Here is a 20,170-nt window from a genome sequence, read left to right as displayed (position 1 = left end):
CGAGAGTGAGCTTTTTCTCACCTCGTAACATATGATTTTATTCTTCATGGCCACGCAGAGGCAGGTGATCGAGCCGTTGCGGACCGGACCCGACACGATGGTCTGGCAGCCTTTCGTCTCTGCCAGCTTGTAGAACTCGGTCTCGCGGCCGTCCAGGGCCTGCGAAGGGAAGAGGCGGACGTGGCGGTTCCTGCCGGAGATGACCGCCAGCAGCTGCTCCTGGAGCATCAGGTCAATGTGGTGCACCTTCTTGTTGTCCCCCACCCGGATTATCTCTGAGGACAGAGGGAGGAGTGAGGGAAACGAGGCAGAAAGCAGAGGCGACACGAGTCGCACAACCGGGAACACACCAAAAACACCAACACAGATCCTACCATCTTTGGTGACATGGATGACAAAAAGGCCTTCCTCGTTGCCCAGGGCGACGCGCTCGTGATCTGAGAGTGAAACGAAAGAGGTGAGACAGCAGCGCTAAGGAGAAAGACTGTACTGAAAACTTTCAGCTGCTTTCTTTGCTGTCAAAACGCTCGACAAACTGCTGGGAGGGTGTTTGTCTGACAGCAGGTAACAGCTGTGATGATTAAACGGTGCATTTCTAAAACACGACTGCACTCGGCTCAGACGACAACACAAAGAGTTTGTGGGTCGCCATTTTAACACTTGCTGAGGGTTGAGCGCCCACCTATGATAGCAGCAGACTGTGTCGTCTTGATGAGGGGCAGGGTGCTGTCGTAAGCCTCCTTGGGGACGTAGACGAAGCGCTCCTTGAGCTTGTTCCTCTTCAGGATGCGGTGGAGCTCGTTGAGGAGGCCCACCCACTTGGTCCTCTCCTGGTCGCTGTCGGCCAGGATCAAGATGGAGGGCTTGTGGCTGCTGGAGGGGGACAGCTGGGACGCCGTGACCTGAGGAAAGAGGAGGATGATGAAGGCTCGCATTATGTGTTTGAAAGAGATTTTGGCGTTTGATGCATCTCTTCTTCAAGTTCATCCAGTTGTCATAATATGGTTCCTTTGGCAACGACATCCAAAGCAAGACAATCATTAGAAACATGACTGTGCACACAGCCTTGACCTTTAACCTCCAGGAGCCGCTTTACGGCGTGGACAGGTACTCACTCTGAATATACAGGGAATGTCCTTGCGGCTGGCGTGGATGACATCAGAGGCCAGGACTGAACTGACTGAAAACTCTTCATCCCTGGGTGAAAGATGGAGATCAGTGTTTACATTTCATCGATGCTCGTCACTAAAGGCCGCAAGTCCAAAACATTTTGAAGAAACTGTTAGAAATGTTCCCGTCACGGCGCTGCAGTTAACAGGCGCTGCTTATTTCCACATGCACGACAGAGCAACAGATGCACTATTGTTTATGTCTAACCCAGCACGAAGGGTGGAGGTGGTTGCAAAGCAGCTTGCAGATGCCCATCGACTGTAAGCGTGCTACGGACTGGACACCAGCTGATGGCCGAGCTCCACTTTATTTTAACGACCGATTCATTTTTCTCTTTTTTAAATGAATCTTTGGGCTTAAATGTGTCAGAAAACAAAGATTTCCATCATAATTTACTCGCGTGCGTCTGTAAAACACGTTTTATCCAAACACAAAAGTCACGTTCTGGTGACTTTTACTGACATTTACTTAGAAACTACAAACTGAAGCAGGCAATTCTTCCTCAAACGCTTAAAGCATTTCTTAGTTTCAGGAGTTCTTACCTCATGTCTATGACTTGACTGACGACCACACTTGGCTGTGTTGCTTTTCCTTCTCCCAGTTCATAGAGGAACAATTTAAAGTCACAGACCACAGCCATCGCCCTCTGCCAGCCCTTTTTCACCCCGGTTGGTTTGGGCACCTGCAAACAAACAGATCTGTGCGTCAGTGCGATCAGTCCTGCATCTCACGAAGCGTCCGCGCCAACGGTTTCACGTCTAAACAGCGAGGATCCTACACACTGCAGACATTTGCGTTCTTTAGAGCCTCGCGGGTCTCTGAGGCTTCACTCACCCTGACGTGTCCTTCGTAAGCAGTACCGATCCCCCTCTGAGGGTCGATGCCCAGCGGGCCCTTGGTCTGGTCCTGCGGCACGGGGCACACAGCTGGAGCTTTGTCCGCACACGTTACATGGCAGGAAAAGTTGCATACTAGAAGCACAGAGGGAGACGGGTCAGGGCTGTGACTGTAGGAGTACTGAATCGTGTCAAACACCCCCGTCCGTTCCTCTCGCGCTCACCTTCGCACGTACAGCCTTGACGGATGAGCCCCACCATCAGAGAGGTGCACTGGTTACACTTGGTGGGTGTGTTGAATGTCTTCACTACAAACTGATGTGCTTTGGGCTGCAGAGGACATAACGAGCGGTTAGCAAACAGAAACTTGAGCCGTGGTCGTTCAGCAGCGAGTAACCGATGACCAACCTTAGGTGAGGAGCGCCCGATACTGCCATAACCTCCTGAGCGCATGGTGGGCGTCTGAACTGAGCGAGGATGATCGATCAACTACGTGAACAACAACACAAAGAACATCATCACTGTTTCGTCCTATAAAAAGAATCGTTGTGTCGCAAAGAACAAGCTTGCTGGAGCTTCAGGATCACACAGATGTTCAGCCATGAGAAGATCATCGCCATGCAGGACAAACGAGCTGCCAGTGATTTTTCTCTGATGTTTACTTGCTGCATAATATTTAACCTCAGTCTGAAAGCACTGGCGGCTCATGTGCTGCTGGTCAGCAAACGAGGCTGAGACCCTGAAGCTGTGGGTTTCTTGCCCAGGTTTAGGGAATGTCTAACCTCTATTGGCTCCATGTCACTAGCCATGGAAGGTGAACGAGAGCGGGGCTTAAGGTGGGACTTGGGGTCATCTTCCCGAGACGGCGTGTTGGAGGGGGTGAAGTTATCCACAGAGTCCACCTGTGGAGAGAGAGGACAGTAAGAAAGGTGCGACAAACGGGAGGAGAGGGAGGAAGGTGTAAAAGGAAGGCGACGAGGGAAAATGAAGAAGAACAGATCACAAACCACCTAGCCAGCATTCATGCTAATAGGAAAGGGCTGTCACCATAATACACACAGCAAACACATTCACTGAGCTTTCAAAGCACAACAGTGTCACACATGCATCCACCAGAAACCATGCAAACAAAGCACCTGCAGCACCACAGACAGGCACAATCGGACAAATTCAAACACCTGCCATGCAAACACACAAATGAACCAGCGTGACAAGACTACACATCTGTGATGGTGCTTACACGTCTGCCTTTGCTAGCTGGGCCGACGGACGGCGAGTGCTTCAGTGGCAGGAGGAGAGGCAGAGACACAGATGAGTCAGAAAGGCTGAAAACATCTTTAAACAGACTCAGAGAGACACATGAAAACGGGAGAAAAGGCTGTTCTACATTAGACCCATGATTCCCGACCGATGCAGCGTTTCCTCTGCAGCACAATGAAACTAATAGAAAACCATCGATTTACATTTCTAACAGCTCTAGCTCATGATCCACCACACCTGGATCCATCAGCTTCTGCTCAAACATTTTTCAGTTCAGTCGCTTTGTTGAATTCAAGCTGCTTGTTTCAGTCAAATGAACTGTGCAATATCACACTGGGGCCACACTGGGGCCACACTGGGGCCACACTGGGGCCACACTGGGGCCACACTGGGGCCACACTGGGGCCACACTGGGGCCACACTGGGGCACAGCGAGCCTGGTTGGGAAGCACTGCATTAGATTCATGTATCCATGAGGCTTTGTGCTGCAGACATGGTGGAAACGTACACGTGTAATATGGAAGGAGCTACTAAGGAAATGCAGCACAGAGAACAGCGACCGGCCTGACTGGAAAAATACTTCAACTTTGTGAATAATGTTGTTTTCTCAGGTTCTTGCTCTAGAAAGCCAAAGTAGAGCCAGTCCAGCAAGCATCTAAATACAAGGACTACAAGAACTGTCCACCTTCACAAGTGTTCATACTAAATACTGAATTAAACTATAAAGCCATGTTATTTTCTTAAAGCAGGTAAAATGAATCTGACTGGAAACAATGAAAACATCTGGTTTTAAAAGTGGACGTGTTCTGCAAACTCCACTTTTCCCCGTTTGTCCTCAGTGTGTTTAGAGAAGCTGCCACAACATTATTATTCCCTCGCTGAGCAGCTTCAATCCAAAACGCTCTCATGTTAGCAGCAAACGTGGAGGTCATGTAGCTTCTGAGGAAGCCAGACGCAGCAGGTCCGGTTTAGCCTGACGTAAAAACTGCAGGCCAGCGCAACACAGTCAGAAGATGTGGACTGGAAATCAACTACTGTTGTGTTTTCATGCTGCCTTTGGTGCTGCAGCACAAACTGACTTTCTGTCAGCCCTCGACACTCGTTTACTTCACTCTCACTGCCTGGGCTCGTACTCGCCAACCCTCCTAATTTCAACTGTTAGAGACAAAATGATTCTCTGACGTCCTTCTCGACTACATGAAAAGAGAAAGACCAGCTGCCCTGCAGGCAGCTCCGTATGCGTCCTGCTCTCTGTCGCCAAACTCAAAGGATTGTGGACTTAGATATGGTACAAATAACCAGTTATTAGAGTTTTGCATTTTCTGGTTAGTGTTTTAATTCAGTTTAGCTTCAGTGGATTTTCTTCTTCCACTTTAGTTTTTACTGTTTGAAAATGTTTTATTTTAGTTTTTAGTCTCAGATTTAGCTCATAGTTACACAAGTTTTAAAGGGCAGCTGACTCAGTCTAGCAGACTCAGTCTCCACAAAACACGTCCATCAAAACCTCTCGAGGCAAGTTTTTTTTAACCAAACTAACAGAAACTAAAAGGAGAGCTCGTCTATATTTTCATTTTATCTTTCAATCACATGTAGTTTTAACATATGTGAGCTGAAATGTGAAACCCATCCTGTGGAGCCACTTTTAAATCATCTTGTTATAAAAGCACAACAGAGTTTCCCTTCTTCAGATAACAGCGAAGATCCACGTCTCCATACAGTGACACAAATCTACAGTCTGCACATACACCATCTCATCTAGTTCATATGCTCAGACCTACAGCTACTGTTGCACACACACACACACACCCACACACACACACACACACACACACACACACACACACCCAACTAACCAAGATAAACTTACATCTTCCCAAAACTCAATTAAAGAAGATGAGGATGAGGAATAAGAATCCTTGTGTAGCAGGAAGTGATGTGAGGAAAACAAAAGACAAAACAAAAATAAAAACTGGTGAAAAATAAATAATGAAAGCGTGAAGAAAACATCTTAATGGAGAGCAGAGAATTGAAAGTCATGGATTTGAATCTTTCAGTTGTTGTGCTCGTAACCAGATTTTCTCTGTAATGCTTACATCGAACTGGTCGAGAGCTGAGGTGGGGGCGTTGAGAAAAGCCAAGAAGGAATTCTGGGAATCCTGGTGCTTGACACCTGTAGTCACAGGACAAACAACACAACCATTGTTAAGAACACAATATCAAAACATCAAAGGGTGACTTACACGAGTCACAGGACCGCCTCAAAGAGCTGGGGCGCAGATTCATGAGCCCCAAGCAACAATACATTTGTCTGTACACATTAAGAGTCCCGAGCGTCTGATTGCTGCATAACCCTCCTGCAGTGTGATAATCTCCAACGGTTTCAGTGCACAGCGCCCACTCAGCCACAGCACGCGTGCTCACCTCGCCGTAGCCGCAGCTCCTCCGTCTCCTTTTTCAGACGCTCGATCTCAGCCAGCAGTTCCTGGTTTTTACTTCCAACTTCCTGCAGTTTACTGATCGATCAGACACAATGATACGTTAGCTGTCGTTTAGCAAAAGTTGGTTTAAGTTGTTTTTATTAAAGTTCAGCAGTCATACCATTCTGTGGAAATGTTGTTGGCCTTGACTTTGTTCAGCTCGTCCTGGATGCTCTGCTTTGCCCTGATCTCAGCGTCCAGGGCCGACTGCAGCTCCAGGCGCGCAGACATGTCCAGCTTGGCCAAACGCCGCATTTTCCACGGCATGTCCTGAAACGGAGACAGAAGCAGAAACTGAGCGAATCACCAGACAGAAAGGGACTCACCGCTGCTCGACTTACCTGTCAGTGTAAGAGTGAAAGACTGGCTTCTTTGATGATATTCATTCACTTTGGCTTCATCATTTTAAAATGTATAATCACTGAACTAGTTTCTACCAACAACAACAACAACAAGAAGGGATTTCCTTTAGTTCTGCAGCAGACAGACGACGTGTTTGTGTTTATTTACCGTGGCTCTCGCTCCCAGGCTGCTGCTTCTCAGCCCCTCCAGCTCTTCTGTCATCTTAGTGGCCAGAGCCTGCAGGTAGCCCCGAGCATCTTTCTCATCACTCACCCTGACACACACACACACACACACACACACACACACACACACATTACTACAAATGTAAACACATTCCATGGGTGTCAACTTTACCATAACCATAAAACCAAGAGTCTAAAGCCAACACTAACACACACTGACAGCATATTATTATTTATTTTACATATAAAGATGTATCTCTCTGTCAGTACGAGCACTGATGGGCTGTTTGAAGCTCTCTACAAACATCCTTCAGTGGCAGAATTGGAAACACACACACACACACACACACTCTGTAAACGCGCCTTTTCACTGTATGCTCTTCAGGTCCTGTGACCCGTATCACACTTAACCATTGCTTACACATCATTCACCACACGCACCAACACAAAACAGACACACGTTCAGCCTGCAGGTGAGTCGCTCACTAACCCTGAACACTCAGGTAGAATAAACTGACGTGTTCACAGCACAGACTTACTAACGTAAACATTTTCTGGCGCTCACAGAGCGCACACCACACACGTTTGACATTCAAAAATCAGAGTTCGTGTCAAGTCGTGAAAGGATGTTTCATTCATTTTGTTTTTACCTACAAGTGATCCTACTTCCTTATTTAGCCCCTGCAGTAGCAAACCCCGGCCACCAGGGGGCAACAGTGATCCCTACATTCCTCTAAACCTGCATACCACACTCAACACTTGTACTTACATGTCTGAAGTGTGTGTGTGTGGTATGTGTGCTATGTAAAGACTTTAGGCTTGTCCAACAGCTGGCGAGGTGTCAGCTGCACTGAGAAGTGATCTGAGTGGAAGGCAGGGCCGAGCAGCTCTGATCTGCAGCGGCATGTGAGAAATGCTGCAGTTATACTCCAACAAGGAACCCAATCCACTACGAGACAGAAGCGTGTCTGCTCGCACTTTGTCACACTGAACATAAACGTCTTTGAATTGGCGCTTTAACATCAGCGGGGGAAAGCGTATGCCTCAGCAAGTATCTGGGACATTTGAGAAGGTTGCAGTGTGCATATATGAGCGTGCGTCTTACCATTGGATGATTTCTGTGATCTGGGCCTCCCAGTGAGCTACACTCTCCTTTTTATCAGCCAGCTCCCTCATCTCATCCTCCAGCTGCCTGTTGGAGCTGCTCATCTTCTCATACATGGTGGTTAGCTACAGGAATGAGAACAAACGTGGGGGGAGGAGAGCATGCTATTAAACACAATATTGTAAAGTGTCAAATCACAAAGCTGTCAAAGTCTAACGCCTGGTAAACGAACTCATTACACACAGTTTGCCATTCGTGTTGTCAGTGAACATGAGAGGCTCGGGTGCTCGCGTAAAATTAATCAGCGTGTTGTTGAAGACAGACTTTATGATTCAGTCCCAGCTGCTCCATCACACCAGGACCACGCGTGTTCCTCACATGTGAGGGTGAGATCCTCTGACATGAGGTCAGCTCACTGCTCACTATATTTGTGGAATGAGGAAAGTGGGATAGTTTTGCAACTGGTCTACAAGCTGGTTTCCAGCAAACGCAAATGTCAGTGTTGTAAAGAAGCTTTACGTCACTGACACTGTGACATTCTCCAGCATGCAAACCTCTGGGGGCAAATCCACCAGCTTAGGCATGAAACATGCTCGACACAGCCCTGACCTCATGTTACTATGAAAACGTCCAGAACGACACAGATGTGACAGATGTGCAGCTACTCGGGTTTGGAAATGACCATCGGATGCCAGGAAATCATGGATGTAGCCATTAACGAAGCAAGCTCTACAAAATACTTCATGCTGGAGAAAGCAAAGCATGTCAGAGATTCTGTCTCATTTCTCCCCACGACTTCTTTAAATGGGCGTTTTACACTTTGTTCTGCTTAGATGAACAGAGTATAAGATAAAGAAGTTTTGAATTGTGAATAATTCTGTCTTAAACCAGACGTTTCAGTTTATTCTGATAGAGCACCTCTGATAAACAGCAGGTTTGAGCAGCAGGTACACAGGATGACCATATATGGATATCTGCTCTCTTTGAGGTCACACAGAACCAAAACCTTTGTCTCAGATTTCCTGCACATACACAGACCTCAATATCTGAAACAGCAACATTGTAACAGTGCAAATGACCAAAGCGATGCTGAGACTCGCTCAACTGTGTCTGACTTGTGAAAAGGCAGAAAGATGCACTTTTTATTATCAAGCATCTCTCTGAAAGTGAAATCTCTCAGTACAGTAATGTTTTTACCAGCTGATAACGATTGTTAGTTTTTAATGAGTTTATTTTTAACTGCAAGTCCAAGAACATGACATTGATGATGCTGAGGCAGAACAAGAACCTCTGTGGGGAGACAAACGATGCTGATCAATCACATCTGCCTGCTCTTGGAGAAGAAACTGCAGATATTCCTGACCAGGGTCCAGATTCCTTTTTCATTTCTAACCATAATGTTTGCTGCTAAAACAGTTCGCGCTGACAATGGATGATGTTCTCATACTGGGATGTCTTTTCATATTTATTCACTGCCAATTTCATTCTGTCAACAGCTGACACTGAACGCAAACAGCTTTTCCTGTGATGTTTCTTTGATCGTGGAAATTCAGGCCAAAAACAAGGATGGAGGTCAAATGCAGTTGGAAAGTTGGACAAACTGAACACAAGTCCAGCCCACAGGTCGTTTCACGAATGGTGCCGAGTGAAGACGAAGCAGTTTGGTGTGAACTCTGGAGCCTCCTTTGAAAGGTGAGACGAGTCAAACAAGAATTTTTTTTACACACTTCAAAACGTGCTGAAAAGGTGGTGGTGGAGCTAACGCACACGCAGATCGAATCCATCTTTATCAACTAACAAAACACAAATAAGTACAGTGATATAATGTCAGAATGTCTCCTGCTTATGAGACATTGTTTAAAACGAGGGCCTTTCTGAACTTCCAAAGTCAACAGAGCTCAGTCCAGAGAGTCATCCCATCCACTGTGGAGGCGGCGACGGCTGTTTTTACGCAGGATATTGAACAGTGATTTCTTTGGCATTGGCGGGAGAGCGGGGGTGGAGGAGGAATGTGATGAAAGAGTTTGGGGTTAGCTGGGGTCAAAGCGCTGTGTTGGTGTGTGTTGAGAGCTCACTAAAGACTGACAGAGATGACCCAGGTTTGTGCGCTGACAGTCACTTTGTGTATAAATAAAGATGTGGCACCTTGTCGAGTTCACTGGACAGCTTCTTGTTTTCTTCAGTGAGCAGGACTCGCTCTCGCTCGTACTCCTGCTTGTACTCGGTCTCAAACTCCTCCCGCTCGCTTTGGCTGGACGGGGAAAAAGCACACACACACAGACTTACTGTAAAACTTGTGACTTTGTATAAACTTACATTTATTCCCAACCCACAATTTATAAATGCAAAACTCCATCTGATTTCTCGCATTTGTCATTTTAACATTAAGACCAACACGTCTGTTGGAGCTCTCGTGTAATTCCTCCCACATCTGTCCAAACCTTAGATCAAACACCGAGATGCATTATTCAGCCCAAACACATTAATGCAGCTAGGATCTGATACAGTGCTGCGTTTGAAACCGACTTAGACAGCAGTGGGAGTAATATGGCACTAACAGCAGGCAGGATGGGACAGGGTACCAAAACAAAGCGCCACAAAAACACGTTTTTATGCAAATTGTATTAAACTAGCGGCTCAGAGTTGGATCAGGTGAGCCTGAGTGCCGCAGAAGAAACAACTTCTTCTCATTTATTGGTATAAAACCTCCACGTTGACACATTTTGACAGATCTTTTTATTTTGTTACCATTTCAGCCTCTGCTGCTCTCATTTTATCACCAACCATTACTGAGTAGTGACTGCAGTGAAGTTTGAACAGGCCTGTGGAGACGGCACTGTTGGTTTAGATTTGTGCTTCAGGATGAACCGAGGGGCAGATGTGACACTTTTAAACAAACACTCAGATCTGAAGCATTTCTCTACAGACGTCTTACAGCAGAATTATTCTATCGTCTGCATGTTGCAGCTTTACACGCCCCATATAAACAAACGCAAGAATAAGTGATGCTGATCTGCAGCAGAGCAAACATCAGGATGTGTGTCAGCCGCTGTAAGAAACAAGGGTTTCCAGCTCTTTTTGACATATTAGAGATTAATAGCTCGCTGCAGCACAGACAGCTTTAAACTGTGCGTCTCCTGCAGATTCATTTAAAACACTAACAGTACAGTAACGGGTCTCCCAAACCCAAAAAGCCAGAACAGGAGTCATTCAGGGTAATCAGGACATTACAGGTATAAAGGTAACATATGTTAAAACCTTTCAAATTCAGTTGGGGACCTGCATCCTTCCAGCTCTGACTAAGTGAGACCTTTCCTCCACCCACTCTGACCCAAGCATCGAGGTCATTTTCATTTTTTAAGATGTTTGTTTTACCAGCCTACTATCACCATTAGCTGTAAATTTAAAATGTTAAAAATAAAAGGGACAGCTGGACTAGTGCAGCCTTGGGAATGAAATCCACTCATGTTTGTGGGGCAAACACTGTGACAGTGTGCCTGGGAAACTCTCGCTGGTATATTTACGATCCATCTAAACACAATTTATGGAAATGTTAGGGGACGGCTGGAGTTCTACTATATTTAGAGCACAAAGGGGATTAATGGGATGAAACTATCGTTAACAGTAATCACCTCGTGGAATCGTCACTGAAAGAGACGACAGAAGAATTAAACTCAACGTATTAAAGACAAACCTAAAGGGAACCAACGCTAACAGCAGCCCCAGGAAAGGCAAACTGGTGCGATACCTTTCACGACGAGTCTTTTCCAGTTTGTCTTTGAGCATCAGGATCTCTTTCTGCAGGTTGAGCTGTTGGCTCTCGGCATCTCTCAGCTCTTTACGCAGCGCCTTCAGCTCGGCGCTGTACTGCGCCCCCCTGCGGGCCAACTCTTCCTCGAAGAACATCGTTTTCTTCTCCATTTCTCCACGTAAACGCCCGACCTCCTGGGTTTGATCCGCCGGGGCCGGGGCAGCAGAGGAGCCAGCCTGCTTCACCTGGGTGGTGGGAATGAGACAAAGATTTGTATGGAGAAGAAAAGAGTACCAGTGAGACTCGTTGTACTCATGCAGGGGAAAACCCTAAAATATCTCCATCAGGGTGATTAAGTCATTAGTACTTTGAATGGTTAAAGCTGGGAACACTCACCTTCAGCCCCTCCAGCTCCTCCTGCAGCTGTCGGCTGTATTGCTCGTTGCGCTCTCTCAGCTTCTTCTCTTTCTGAGCCTCGGCCGCCTGCTCCTCCACCTGAGCCTCCATCTGATGATGAAACGAGGAAAGCAGACGAGCTTTTAAACATGTCGCAGCTGCAACACGTCTTTTGTGAACACTTTGGACGTTTCTAGATTTCTGCACAAATATTTTACATTACAGAGACAAACACATTAAACCTGTGAGCAACTTCTGCATTAGGACACTGAGTGAGTGGCCTGTTTATATTTACAGACTGAGGATCTATCAAAGTGTGAAATGACATTTCTGTTAGAAACAAACGGTTTGGACTCCGGGGGTAAAATCCGCTCTGGTGTTGGCCGATGTTCAGGTTAATAACAACAACCAGAGGAGCCCTAAAGCTGCAGCTCTCTGAGAGGACACGTGCAGTCTGATGAAGATGACGTGGATGAAACAGAACTGGCCCAGGACAGCCTGTCACCACTGACGCAGCATACGAGCCCACTGGAAAAGAAAACGTCGGGACATCGGACTAAAGACAAGTGTGTGAACAGGCCTCAGTCTTGGTCCAAGAATAAAGTTCGTGTTATGGGACGACTGTCCCAGAAGCTGAAATGAACAGAAACTCGGCTACAAGCCAGAACTGAAAAAGGCTCAAGCTCATAGACAGTTCTTAGAAGTGTTGAATTTCTAACAGCGGTGGGTCGCACACGTCCCCATCACAGATATGCAGCGCTGATGGATTTTTCTAAATAAATGAGTTACTGGTTTCATTTCATTTGCATGACTGGTTCTCTCCATCTACCTTCAGGCCGTGAGTGGAAATAAGATTATATATGATGTCGTATTTATAGAGCGATAAAATTCACAAACCGTTTCTTGCCACCGATCATACACAGCACATGTTAAGCAGGTAAATGCTGCTCTACCAACACACGAGGAACAACGTCTCAATGTTTCACGTCATTTTGTGCCACTGTGATCTGTGGACATGAAACTCTGGACGTCTGCAGCGATTGCACACGTTACATTTTTCGCAGTGCGTAAAGTCACAGCGACGTCTGGATGAAGCTCGAGTAGGTGAACACGGACAGAGCAGGGCGTGCCAGCAACCACGGGGGAGTCTACTCTACCTCCTTCTTGGCCCTCTCGGCCTTTCGCACCTCGAGGCGGAGAGCCTCCACCTTTTGATTCTGGCTTTCCATCTCCTCCTCTTTGTCACGCAGCTGACGAACCAGGCGCTGCTTCGCCGACCTGTGAACCGGGACAAGAAGACATCCAGCGTGGGCGTTTTATTCATGGACGGGACTTTGTTAAAAAACATTACGAAAGAAACTCTAGCAGTCGGCGGTTGGCATTGGGCGCGTGCTTCTACCTGAGGTCTGTGAGCTTCTCGTTCAGCTCTGAAAACTCCTGCATGGCCAGTTTTCTCTGGCTGTGGGCTTCCTTCAGCTCTTTAGACTGAACCTTCAACTTCTCGCTGGCGTCCATGAGATCCTGAACACGACAGACGACAGCAGAGTTGAGCATTTCAGATCCCTCCCACAAAGTAGTCCAATAACTTGTTATTTCAGCTTGATCAATAAAATCTCACTCGTTTGTAGCTCTTTAAATATCCAGAGAATGACACGAAACACTAGCCGTACCTTCTGTAGGTCATCCCTTTCCTGTGTGATGCTCTTCATCTGTTTCTCAAGAGTCTTGATGTGTTTGGACGAGTCCTCCAAGTCTCTCCGAGCCAGCGTCACATCCTCCAGCTGCTTCTCCAGCTGGCCTGAGTCTGAAACGAACACACGCTTGGTTTGAAACGCAACTGAAACTGTCAGACATTTGCCAAACAACCACATTTGCTGCCGTTTGTGTCTGTCAGAGACAATCAGGAGCTGATTCAGAAGGAAAAGCGTTGCACTGTGTCCTGACCAGCGATCTGCTTCTTCAGAATGTCGATCTCGCTTTTCAGGCTCCTGATCTCCACCTCCTTGTTAGCACTGAGGGGGCCCTCGCCCGTGTGCTGCAGCGCCTGCACCGTCTGAGTCGACTCTGTGGCACATCAGAAACATCATTTATAGGCATTTTAAAAGCCATACTGGCAAGAGTGGAAAGTTTTAAGTTCAGCATGTGCAGACTGGATGCTCATGCCTCATGATGGCTGGGTGCATATGATGCACGCTGCTCCGACCTCACCTTGCAGTTTGCGGCTCAGCTCTAGCTTCTCCTGCTCCAGGCGGCGAATCCTTCTCTCGTAGGCCTCGGTGGCCAGGCTGTCCTCCAGGCTACGCTGCACTTCAACATCCAGCTTGTCCTGCCCGGCCTTCCCCGGCTCACCTCCCAGCTGTCGCAGGCAACCCCGATCAGACAGAGTGCTACAGAGGAGGGGGGACAAACTATTTACATTGGTGCTGGTGGTTTCTGATGACATCAAACCGGTCATTGGGAAAATACAAAGAAAGATCGGGGAGAGAGAAGTGATGGCGACAGAGATAAGCTGAAAGTTGAGTCATGGGAGAAAACAGCAGAGGGACACGAGGAGTGCGAGGTGGAGCGAGAAAGAGACAGAAGGACAGAAAGGAAGGAAAAGGCTATTATCACTGAGGCTTGAAAAGATAAGGAAGCAGCTGGTGGGTCTGGTGCTTTCTCATGAGTACCACTTCAGCCTGAGGATGTACAGCAACATCACCTTATTAGGGAGGAAAGCTAATCTCCCCCGCCTCCTCACACCACGTGCTGAGACAGCTTGTATAGGAAATCCATTTAAAAATAAATAAAGTCATTACATATGAAGACAACCTGTGACAACTGCTGGACACTGGAGGAAAATAGCATCTGCTCGCTATCACAGTCATTATGAGTCTGAAGGAAGACTTTCAAAAGAGGCGTCAGAGACTTGTTCCTCCTCTTTTTGCTATTTAACAATCATCAGCAAAGACACAGGAAGTCCAGCTGTAGTAAGAGTTGGTTGTTAGGCAGAAACAGGTGAGTGGCAGCAGCTGTTTGTTAACACTTACCATTTACTTGTGTAGGTGAAACCTACAAAGGGCAGGTGGTGGCCTGAGAAAGCAGTGTGAGAGGGAGGGGGCATCGTCTCCTGAAAGGATTTGAAATCATGTGAAATCTGCACGTCAGTATGAATACGTCCAGTCAGACGACACCGTGAGAGGATGGCGTTCACTCCTCCAAACGTACCGAGTTCTTGAGACAGTCGTCGTCCACATCGAAGTTGGAGGTGTCTGTAGGACTGCTGACCTCTGGGATGTAGGGGGCTTCACACATGCGAATGTTATCCCAATCGATGCCTTAAAAGGTCGAAGGTGAAAAACAAGGAGATGCATTTATTAAGCAGCATACAGCGAACGGTAAACGTTTTTCAGGTAATCTTTGTGTGCAACAGAAAGGTGGAGCCTGTACCCGCGAAGAAGGGGTGCTGCTTGAAGTCCTCGATGCCATTCTGACCCAATCGGTGCTCTCGGCTGCAAATGAGTCGGCGAATCAGATCTTTCGCCTCCTCAGAAACATCTGTGATCTGCTGTGGGAACTGGAATCTCTCCTGTTCAAGACATGATCGCATTTGACGAAGTGTTTACTGGTCAAACTGGGCAAATTTCAGGCGAGCCTTTTACCGTTACACCTTTTAATTTCGTCAGCTCACCTTGTGGTTCATGATCTTCCCGTAGGTTTCCACCAAGGATTCTGCATAGAAAGGAGTCTCGCCGTACAGCATTTCATACATGCAGACCCCCAGGGACCACCAGTCACACTCTGGCCCATATTTGCCTTTCCCATCCTCCATAGCCTGGAGGATTTCTGGAGAGATGTAGTCTGGGGTTCCCACAGCCACAGATGACTGAACCTAGCAGAGAATTTAAGACAAAGTATATCAAAGAAATTAAGAGGTGACAAAGGTTTGTGCGTGTAAAGTCAGCAACAGCAGTGATGACGACGAATTAAAGGTGAAATTCTGTAACACGTGAGATAAATTCCACCACGGCAGGAAGGCAGCGTTTGTTTACATCTACAGAACTCCAGTGACTTCACTTTCAGTGAGCCTGCATTATAATAGGACCGTAACTGGGAGAACATTACATTGTAGATCACGTTTGAATAGTTACAGAGTAACACTAAACATTTGGGCTGTTTTCTCTGTATCTGCTTCTTATTCAAAGAGCTGCTTTAATGCACAAAACACCTGAGAAATACATCCCTACATTGAATCTATTTGTAGACTGGTTTTTCCTTTTCAAACAGTCCTTATCATCCCTCTGAGATTTTCTTTGATCATCTATTTCATCCCGTTCTTGTCTTTGGGATGGGGCTCGGAGAATGGTCTGAATCACAAACTGCAGGCTCAGCCAAGCAGCTGAACCGCACTCTCCTCCTGGGAGACCCCCGGGGTTGACAAGGAGGTCAGAAAAGCTCTGGTATGTTTGCTTTGGCCCAAACGAGGCATCAGCAGCAGTGTGGTAAAAACCTACCGTCCCATCCTCCATGAGTTTGAGGCAGGAGCCAAAGTCAGCCAGGCGGATGTGGCCGTTCATATCCAGCAGAATATTGTCGGGCTTGATGTCCCTGAAAAGAGGAGGAAGTGAGGATGGAGGGAGGATAGAAGAGGGAAAAGGGGGGAAAAGACAAACTGAGCGAGCGATTCCTCAGAAGAATAAAGATGATGAAGAAAATGGGACACTCTGCCAAATAAAACAATACCTACACATGGCCTGTCCAAAACACACAAGCCTGATCTCATACCCCATCAATTATCATCAAATTACGTTACATAACTTGGGGAAATTTCACTGTCTCAGCTTGCTTTTAAAGAACGTGTATAATTCAGATACATTTGTGATTCAGTTAAGTGTAATTTGCCTCAGTCCATTCATCAGCAGCGTGACAACTTTAAATTGAGCAAAAGAAAAAATAAACATTGAAAATAGTTGGACTTGTGGGAATTAGCTGTACCCGAAGTACGTACACACACACACACACACACACACACAGTTAGGAAGTATGCAGCACACAAACACACTCCCTCATCCTTTTTGCTCTGATGTGCACGAGCCGAGCAGAGCGGCTGTTCTGCGTTACTACTGCTGATGACGCGTTGACGTCACAGCGCTGGCTGGACTCGAGACACCGTTTCATCTGCCAATTCAAGTCTTTTAAAACTAAATGACCAGTAGGGGTCATTTGAATAATTATCCATTTTATTGTTTGCACTCAATAATGTGAATAAGCTGAGAAAGCTTTAAGAATATCTTTTATTTTAAGCATTTGTTTCAGAGACAACACGCAGCACCTCATGAAGCTGAAGACCAGCACCACACAGATGAACAGACGGCACTAAATTACATCAAACTCCATAAATTTAGTGACCCAGACTGTTTTGTAAGGCATCTAATTAAAAATGGTTTGTTGAATCTTGAAGTAAAATACACTGTATTAATTTCATCTTAAAGCAGATCGCACGCCTGCGTCAATAAATGAAAAAAATGTACTTACAGAACCAACTATGAAGAAATGCATAGTAGATGCATGAATATGTTCTGTGCTGTGCATCCATATAAAATCCTGAGTGTTCAGAGTGTTTCCAGGCACAGGACCGAGCTCGTGTCACAGTGTTAAACAGGTGCTCAGCTGGTCTAGCGTAGACCTGCGTCCACAGAGAGCACCCACATGGGTAACTGAGTGTGGAGGTTGCATTCAGGAGCGTAATAGTCAGAATACATACTAAACAACCCCAAAGATGCCGGCTCGGACTGGTATGAAACAGAGGCGTAACTGGAGCCACCATTATGGGTAAAAATAGTCTGTCCTCGTCTGACCATTCGGGCGATTTCCCCTGGAGTCTCTTATCAGCACACTGAGCCCTGAAACGCCTGAGTACACACAGCCTACAGGCCACATAAAAACCTCTTTAACGAGTGTCCAAAGCAACACGTGGGACCTTAAAGGCAGCAACGCACAAATGCAAAGGTGAGTGAAAGATGATAAACTCTGCAGCCACTGACACACTTGATGTAACAGGTTACAGAACTGAGCTATTTCTGTGCAGTGAGGCGAGCGCGGCTCTGCTTAAAATAAATCTAATGTCCAAAACAAGCACACACCCCCACGCTCGCTCAAACACAAACACGGGCAACACTGACACTAATGAGAAGAGGAATGAGAGCATGTGTAAATTAAAAAGCACAGCCTGCTTTAGCTCCTCATCAGTCAGTGTTGCTTCCTAATATCTGTGGCTCCAAATATCACTTTAAAATCAAATGGAGAAAAGCGAACACACATAAAGAAGCAAAAGCTGCATCCAATAAAACACTTGGATGACAGAAAGTCCAGGTCAGCTGATAAAACAGCAGCCAGCAGGTAACGACTTTGTAAAACCATCATTTGTTTTCAGATAAAAACTTCAGGGCAGAATGAAAACCTACGAGTTCCTCTTCAATGGTCTTTCTTAAATTCTCTTTAAGTACTCAAAGACACGGCTCTTTGATGCTTCCGTCTTCAGCGAGAGGTTTCTTTAAAGCCACATGTGAAGCCTCTGTCATTTTCCAGAAGTGTTAATGGTCCCATCTTATGGAGCAGGGGGGCGGGGGAGGTCTAGCTAGCTCTCGTCTTCAGAGACGACACTAAATCACCAACCTATAAAACTGTGCATTAAAGGAATATCTGCACACGTGTGACTGGTACAGACACATAAAGTTGGGCTACAGCTCGCTGCGAGGCTTAGCGAGGCTTCTCTCTTTGCAGAGCCTGCACGCTCACAGATGAGTTCCAGATTGGACATCGTTTTCCAAAGTGGATCCTGTACATTTCTGGAACAAAACCACATAGGCTACCCAAGTGTGGAATAACATGAGCTTTGCAGGCAGAAACACCACAAGCAACTGACAAGAACCCAAAGTCAGACTATCGAAGAGCATAAACACCATCACGATCTCTCAGACAGCATTGTTACGCCTGCAAAGATTTATCTTGGACAACAACGAGCATCACTGCTATGGACCTCACCTGAACTCGAACAAACTGAAACTGAGGGAACAACAAACCTGAGCATGACGCTGAAAAAATACAGCACTTTGACTTTTCTATATAATTAATTATAGGGAGAATAATATAAGGGTTGGCTTACATTATTAGTGGCTATCAATCAGTGGCAGATGTACAGTCTTGCACATTACAGCCACAAACATGAATCAATGTTATTGTAATTCCAGGTGAAAGACCAACACAAAGTGGTGCACACATGAGAAGTGGAACGACAATCATACATGATTCAAACATTTGTACAAATAAACAACCGTCTTTCACCTGGAAGTCCAAAAAACTGACTCATGTTTGTGGTAATGTGACAAAGTGTGGGAAAGTTCAAGGGGCCGAATACTTTTGCAAACCACTGTATGTCTGTTCCCCACAGCAGCATCATCATCATCATAGAAGATGATGATGTTAGGATATTATAGAAATGAATATCCTAATACTTTTATTCTCAACTATCAGCATTTGGGTTTTGTAAGACGAACATGAAATGAAGCCCCAAAATATAATCATCGATTATCTGAAATAACTAAGCAGCAGTTTTGAGCTTCATTAAAGTATAATTGTCTACTTAACTTGGTAACCAGTGATCACCCGAGTGGGACTCTCACACTGTGTAGACCTGACAAATCATGAACCTACAAGTATCGGACCAGACTGCTCGCACATGGCTCTGTAGGGAGGAGTGTGTGCGTGCTTCATACATGCGCAGGTGTTTCAGCTGCTCGAAGGCCCTAATCTGCTTCAGCGATTTCTGTTCTGCCAGAGAGCAGACAGCATGGTTTGACCCGTCGTGCTGTGCCTGTGTGCAAATGTGTACAAATGTATTTGCGTGGCAGACAAAGTGTCATGGTGGGGTGAGGAATGGTGGATTCTGCTGCTAATCGAAGCTACATTTACCCACTTCTCTCTCTCCTTAAGGAACCACTGCCCCCCCCCCGGAGATTTAGTCTCTCTTTGAGTTTTCTGATTAAGGCACCAGCTCTCAGAACGAACACACACACACACACACAGCCTAACAATAACGTGCTTACTCGAATGTCCACTCATGGACAAACCACAGGAACCATTAACACTAGGCTAATGCTAGGCAAGTTAGCACAGCTAATTGGGCTACTGTGTCACTGGGCTCCTGAGGTCTTAAGGAGAAGCGCCGAGACGGGAATAGAGCAAGGTAATCTCTTTTAAAGCCACAGAATCCATCTGTGAGGGCCATCTGGACGCCACCTCGTAATACACACCCCCATACATACACACAATGTGGCCTGCACCAGCTCTGTAGACTGCAAGGACAAGACATGTCCACATGGCTCCAGCCAAGCATTGTTAGCCACCGGTTCAAAGAACTGCTGTCTTTGTGACTTCTGGCATCACATGACACTGCCAACAAAGGAGGAGAATCAAAGGTTCCCACACACTGCAGGGCTGCTGCTTTACCTACTTACCTATTGTCATATGATCCTGACACACACACACACACACGAGCGCGCACACACACACACACACACACACGAGCGCGCACACACACACACACACGAGCACACACACACACACACACCTACAACATTCAGTGGAGCAGACCCGTTTCTATATCAGAC

At 46.4% G+C, this 20,170-nt stretch overlaps 2 protein-coding genes across 11 annotated transcripts in view; one reads left to right on the top strand and one right to left on the bottom strand.

Moving 5' to 3' along the window:
• Positions 1-16,889, top strand: part of fzd3a (frizzled class receptor 3a) — a 49,548-nt gene extending 32,659 nt beyond the window's left edge. The window contains exons 8-9 of one of the 3 annotated variants that reach the window (XR_013093070.1): positions 8,872-9,067; positions 9,264-9,500. Coding sequence is in view for 2 of the 3 variants with exons in the window: in XM_024805196.2 (XP_024660964.1) it covers positions 16,818-16,881 (64 nt within the window). In the remaining variant the exon portion in view is untranslated. Of the gene's footprint in view, positions 1-8,871; positions 9,504-16,817 lie in introns of those variants that run through there. The other 2 variants (XM_024805196.2, XM_076873646.1) reach the window with 2 other exon arrangements.
• cdc42bpab (CDC42 binding protein kinase alpha (DMPK-like) b) overlaps positions 1-20,170 on the bottom strand; it is a 70,412-nt gene that overhangs the window by 7,958 nt on the left and 42,284 nt on the right. For 3 of the 8 annotated variants that reach the window (XM_004542290.5, XM_004542287.4, XM_076873641.1), the window contains 29 exons: positions 16,016-16,109; positions 15,193-15,393; positions 14,952-15,090; positions 14,730-14,839; positions 14,552-14,631; positions 13,731-13,909; positions 13,467-13,586; positions 13,193-13,326; positions 12,922-13,043; positions 12,680-12,800; positions 11,523-11,633; positions 11,124-11,371; positions 9,521-9,626; positions 7,376-7,500; positions 6,254-6,359; positions 5,865-6,013; positions 5,688-5,779; positions 5,360-5,436; positions 5,134-5,181; positions 3,247-3,285; positions 2,789-2,908; positions 2,415-2,495; positions 2,231-2,336; positions 2,005-2,141; positions 1,713-1,852; positions 1,116-1,197; positions 683-902; positions 375-437; positions 22-275 (listed from right to left, as the gene is read on the bottom strand). In XM_004542290.5, coding sequence (XP_004542347.3) covers positions 22-275; positions 375-437; positions 683-902; positions 1,116-1,197; positions 1,713-1,852; positions 2,005-2,141; positions 2,231-2,336; positions 2,415-2,495; positions 2,789-2,908; positions 3,247-3,285; positions 5,134-5,181; positions 5,360-5,436; positions 5,688-5,779; positions 5,865-6,013; positions 6,254-6,359; positions 7,376-7,500; positions 9,521-9,626; positions 11,124-11,371; positions 11,523-11,633; positions 12,680-12,800; positions 12,922-13,043; positions 13,193-13,326; positions 13,467-13,586; positions 13,731-13,909; positions 14,552-14,631; positions 14,730-14,839; positions 14,952-15,090; positions 15,193-15,393; positions 16,016-16,109 — 3,604 coding nt within the window. The remainder of the gene's footprint in view (positions 1-21; positions 276-374; positions 438-682; positions 903-1,115; positions 1,198-1,712; positions 1,853-2,004; positions 2,142-2,230; positions 2,337-2,414; positions 2,496-2,788; positions 2,909-3,246; positions 3,286-5,133; positions 5,182-5,359; positions 5,437-5,687; positions 5,780-5,864; positions 6,014-6,253; positions 6,360-7,375; positions 7,501-9,520; positions 9,627-11,123; positions 11,372-11,522; positions 11,634-12,679; positions 12,801-12,921; positions 13,044-13,192; positions 13,327-13,466; positions 13,587-13,730; positions 13,910-14,551; positions 14,632-14,729; positions 14,840-14,951; positions 15,091-15,192; positions 15,394-16,015; positions 16,110-20,170) is intronic. The other 5 variants (XM_004542289.4, XM_012916541.3, XM_004542291.4 and 2 more) reach the window with 3 other exon arrangements.

This window comes from Maylandia zebra, linkage group LG15 (genome assembly GCF_041146795.1).
Source record: "Maylandia zebra isolate NMK-2024a linkage group LG15, Mzebra_GT3a, whole genome shotgun sequence".
Lineage (NCBI taxonomy): Eukaryota > Metazoa > Chordata > Actinopteri > Cichliformes > Cichlidae > Maylandia > Maylandia zebra.
Note: the sequence above shows the minus strand (reverse complement) of the source record. Positions and strands in the feature narration are given on the sequence as shown.